Genomic DNA, 4,875 nt, shown 5'->3' with positions numbered 1-4,875 from the left:
TGGCTTGTGCGGGTGGCACATAAAAGACACCATTTCGAGCATGGCCGTTTTCGTGCGGGTGATACGTAAAAGCACCCACTACACCCTCTGAGTGGTTGGCGTTAGGAAGGGCATCCAGCTGTAGAAACTCTGCCAAATTAGATTGGAGCCTGGTGTTGCCATCCGGTTTCACCAGTCCTCAGTCAAATCGTCCAACCCATGCTAGCATGGAAAGCGGACGTTAAACGATGATGATGATGATGATGATGTATACACACACACACACATGTATACTTGAATGTCCAAATTATTTTTAGTTCCTGAATTTCTCTTATTGTTTTCATTTTAGGCTTCTAGATATTTACCAAATAGGTCAGCCTAGCACCAATGTGTGTGTGTGAGCATGCGTGTAAAAACACAGGATCTAATAAAAATCAATTACCATTTTTTCTGTCAAGACGCACTGCAAGAAACCAGTTCCATCTCGAAGAATCAAAAATATCAATGTGCGACCTGTAATGGAAAACAGTTATTCCTAGTTATCTTTTTGTAATGATTTTACTAATGGTAATATAGCTATAATGATGATAATAATGGAAGTAATATTGAGTTTCAGAGAGAGTTATTTCTCTCTTTGATCCTTTAGTATTTAAACAGGCCATATCCAGCCGAAATATTCTACCTGCTTTGTGTTCAAACTGGCCAAATCTGGCCTCTCACACAAACCCTATAATATTGTTCTAAAAATTAACAGTTACCTCATCAACATTTCAAAGCTACAAGATAATACATGATTAATCCAAAATATTTGAATAAATAAGCTTTACTTTTGACAGAATAGCCTGAACATTAAAGAGTTAATCTCTGTCTTTCTCCTTGTTAGGCAAAATTAGAAGTATTAATTGCAGGTAGGGACACTGTATTTCGGTATGCAACCATAGTATACTACCAAGTATAGTAAAGGCTTCTAAGTCAACACTGTGCCCCACCTGTGTTAGCAGTGCTATTAAATCACTTTTTTGTCTAAGTTATCTCTATAGATTTTCTATAGAAACTAGAGCCAGTACTGATTTGTTTCGTCATTTTGATTACATTGTTTACATAGATGTATTTGTATACAAAACATTGTACAAATCAGTGCTGGTTCTAATTTCTATAGAAAACCTGAAGCAATAATTGAAAAAAAAATTAGAAGTATCCCTCTGCCAGATGTAGATCCATAGACACACTAGTTGACATGTATTTTAAAGAAGAGATAGCGACATATAATGGACTATAACTGTGAGCTTTGACACGATAACATACAGCAAACTACAGGATAGAGCAAGTTTCCATTCAGGAGGGAGATGACACAATGGTAGAATGGGACAGTATATAGAATAAAACTAAAAGAGAGGCTTGAAAAACTTGCACAAGAAAACAGTGGGAGCAATATAACAACAGGACAGAGAAAAATCAAAAAGCAAGATATTTGCTTATGTCTTGCAATTTTTGAATTAGAGGTGTGAGGTGTTCTGGATTGCAAAACAGTGTGTCATGCAAATCAAGACATTGTTGAGGAAAAAGTGTGTTTAGAATAGCAATGGTGCATATGCTCTTACAAACAGTGACAAGAAAAAGGCACAGAAATATCACTATGAGTGGTTGCTGAATGAGGAGAATGTGTGGGAGTAGGAAGAACTACTGTTGATACAACAGAGGGGTTAGTTATGAAATTGACAGCTGTATGGCTGAGAATAAAATTAAGGATATGAAAGCAGGAAAAGCAGCTGGGCCATTTTAAGGATAATCACTGAGATGCTAAGAATATCCAGTGAAGCAGGATGTGCACTTATGACTCACATAGTCATTCAAGTAGCACTTGGAAATATAACCAATTACTGGCTTTATCAACTACTACAAGAACAAAGGAGACCCTCTAGAAAAAAAGCATCTACAGATGGACTAAATTATGAAAAAAACAAAAAGAATTATAGCACAAATGATTAGAAAGAAAATTAGCTTAGGTGAGATACAGTTCAGGTTTGTACCAGAACAGTTGCCACTAACATTCTCCTCCTAGTGAAATAACTAGAGCTAAGAGTAAACAATTATATCTGACATTCATCGATTTAGACAAAGGGTCCCAAACTCTGAAGTTTGGTGGCCACTAAGATGATGAATGGCTTGTGAAAGCAATGTATGGAGATGCCATCAGCAAGGTGGGAGTTAGTAATGAGTTCAGTGATAAATTTGACATGCAGGTTCATGCCCATTAATGTTCAATTCCCAGCCCTCTATTGTTTATTATAATTTTTCTGGCATAAGCTGAAGAATTTAAGATTGGTTGTCTATGAGAATTGTATGCTGATGACCTAGTAATAATAGCTGAACCTGTAATAGATTTGCAGAAGAAATTCCAAACATGGAAGCTAAGTCTAGAATCAAGAGACCTTAAGGTAAACCTAACAAAATCAAAAATTTTACCATGAAAGACAGGACTCTATGGCTACGTAAGAAGTAGTCATGATTAATATGCAGAAAAGGAGTAAGGAAGAATCTCATACAGCATATTGAATGTAAACTACAGATGAGGTGGAGTGAGATCAAAGACAGACTGACAGAAAAGAAAGACATATGTAACAGATGCTTAGGAGTAAGCAATAAGAGAACCCATAAAATAAATCCTTCCAAATGCTTGAAAAGCTTCATGGAAATAGTGGGTAGTTTGTTAGTATTCAGAGTAAGATCATCATCATCATCATTGTTTAACGTCCGCTTTCCATGCTAGCATGGGTTGGACGATTTGACTGAGGGGAAAATGTTCAAGTAACTATTTGCCCTTGCTTGCAACAAAGGGATTCTCATTCCAAGTAGAGGGTATACTGAATGATACTTGGGTCTGAAGTGCAATACTGCAGGGTAGCAAAACATGGCAATGAATGAAGTGGATGTATGAAGGCCAGAAAACATGATAAGTGGTAAAAGTGTTGGGCTGGAGAAGACTTGTCCAACCCATGCAAGCTTAGAAAAATAGATGTAAAAGAAAGATGATGATGGTGATGATATATTGTATCTATGCAAAGAGAGTGAGAGAAAGTACTTACCTTGGCGCCGTATTCTGTGAACCCATCCATAAACCTTCACACGTTCTTTATGGTGTGCCTTGCTAGCAGAAATTTTGATCTACAATTATTGAAAAATATCTAATGAAGGAATTTTTAAAAATGAGTCATTTCTTTTTGTGCTGAATAAAATCAAGTCTTCCTACTATTTGGTGCAGTAGTAGAGGTGAAGAAGTTGAGTGGAATTATTGCTTAGTCCCAGGACAGCTCTATGGTCAAAAAGAATATTAGTGCAATATCTCACCTTTTGTTACATCAAGATTACATTGCGTGTTTCCATTAAGGGAGATTTGGGCCCTATCTTTAGTAAGCTGAACAATCATATAGAAGTCCCTTCACTGAAGTGAAGTGACACAACGTGGAGGTAGCGGGGGAAGATGGTAGTTGATGGAGGATTAGAGTTAAGATGTATAAGAAATGTAGGTGGAGCTAGTTAATGTAGTCATTATTCAGTTCCAGCCAGGCAGACCAATGGCATGAGGTAGTTGGTTGTTGTTGTTGTTTAGCCTCAAATCAGCCCAGATCAAGCACATCTTATAACTAAAAGAATCCCAGATGTGACCATCCAGTCTTTTGCCTATGTGCAAGGAAGCAAAGACCACATTATCTAATGTATCCATTTCTAAGTCACTGAGATGTGAGTTGAGAAAGATTTGGTTATTATTTTTAGCAGGTTAAGTGACCGCATAGTGGCTACTGTCATTGCCTCACAGGTGGTTGGTCAAATGATGGTCTGATCTATTGCTCTTAATATATCTAGGTCCTACCTACTTGAGGACCACATTGCATAACATATGAAAGCTGGGCTTACTGTGTTTCATCCAGAGCCCAGTTTGTTCCTATACTTCATCTATACATATCTACAATACCTCCTGGTTGTGCTTAAAGGAGCAGTAAACAAATTAGATTCTATCAGAGTGAAACAATTACAGTTCCTTTGTACTTACCATTGATGCTGTGCATTCTAGCAATCTTTGGAGCTAATGAGGTTATTGATACAGCTGCTATTTTTGTGTGTATGCATTTTATATTTGCCTGGCCTATTAGGCAGGAATAGTGTTGTTAGGATTGTTATGTAGTGGTGATATGGGGGTATTGTAGATATGTATGGATGAAATGAAAGGGATAGTATTTTTTTTATTAGTATTGTAGTATTATTCTGGAGAGATGCATATATATGTGAACTGAGTGGGAGAACTAATGTAAGACAAAGCAGCCAGTGAAAAGAAGAGTCTATAAGGGAGTTGTAAGGATACATTTCCAATACGTCATTGAGAACTTACACCAAGATATTGTGATAAATCTAACAGTTGAGGACTTATATTTAATAAGTTAGGAGTCAGAAGAGAGATAAATAAGCTCATTAAACAAAACCTTTTTTGCTTCAGGAAGACTGGGATCCTGGGTGATAATGACTGATTTAGCTTCTTCAAGGTTCTTCTCTCGTCTTTCTTGATCTTCAGCCTGAAATTACAGAGATGAAAATTGTATAAAATTATATATCTCTATTTATGTATGTGTGTTTGTATACTCTTTACTCTTTTACTTGTTTCAGTCATTTGGCTGTGGCCATGCTGGAGCACCACCTTTAGTCGAGCAAATCGACCCTAGGACTTATTCTTTGTAAGCCTAGTGCTTATTCTATCGGTCTCTTTTGCTGAACTGCTAAGTTACGGAGACGTAAACACACAAGGATCAGTTGTCAAGTGATGTAGGGGGACAAACACAGACACACAAACATATACACACACACACACACATATATATATACATATATACGATGGGCTTCTTT

At 37.0% G+C, this 4,875-nt stretch overlaps 1 protein-coding gene across 2 annotated transcripts in view; it reads right to left on the bottom strand.

The window, feature by feature from the left end:
* LOC106870144 (asparagine--tRNA ligase, cytoplasmic) overlaps positions 1-4,875 on the bottom strand; it is a 41,223-nt gene that overhangs the window by 17,597 nt on the left and 18,751 nt on the right. For both annotated transcript variants that reach the window (XM_014916138.2, XM_014916137.2), the window contains exons 5-7: positions 4,458-4,547; positions 3,066-3,144; positions 422-492 (exon numbers count right to left, since the gene is read on the bottom strand). In XM_014916138.2, coding sequence (XP_014771624.1) covers positions 422-492; positions 3,066-3,144; positions 4,458-4,547 — 240 coding nt within the window. The remainder of the gene's footprint in view (positions 1-421; positions 493-3,065; positions 3,145-4,457; positions 4,548-4,875) is intronic.

Source organism: Octopus bimaculoides, chromosome 3, assembly GCF_001194135.2.
Source record: "Octopus bimaculoides isolate UCB-OBI-ISO-001 chromosome 3, ASM119413v2, whole genome shotgun sequence".
NCBI lineage: Eukaryota > Metazoa > Mollusca > Cephalopoda > Octopoda > Octopodidae > Octopus > Octopus bimaculoides.
The sequence above is the reverse complement of the archived record's forward strand: the minus strand, read 5'-3'. Positions and strand labels throughout refer to the sequence as shown.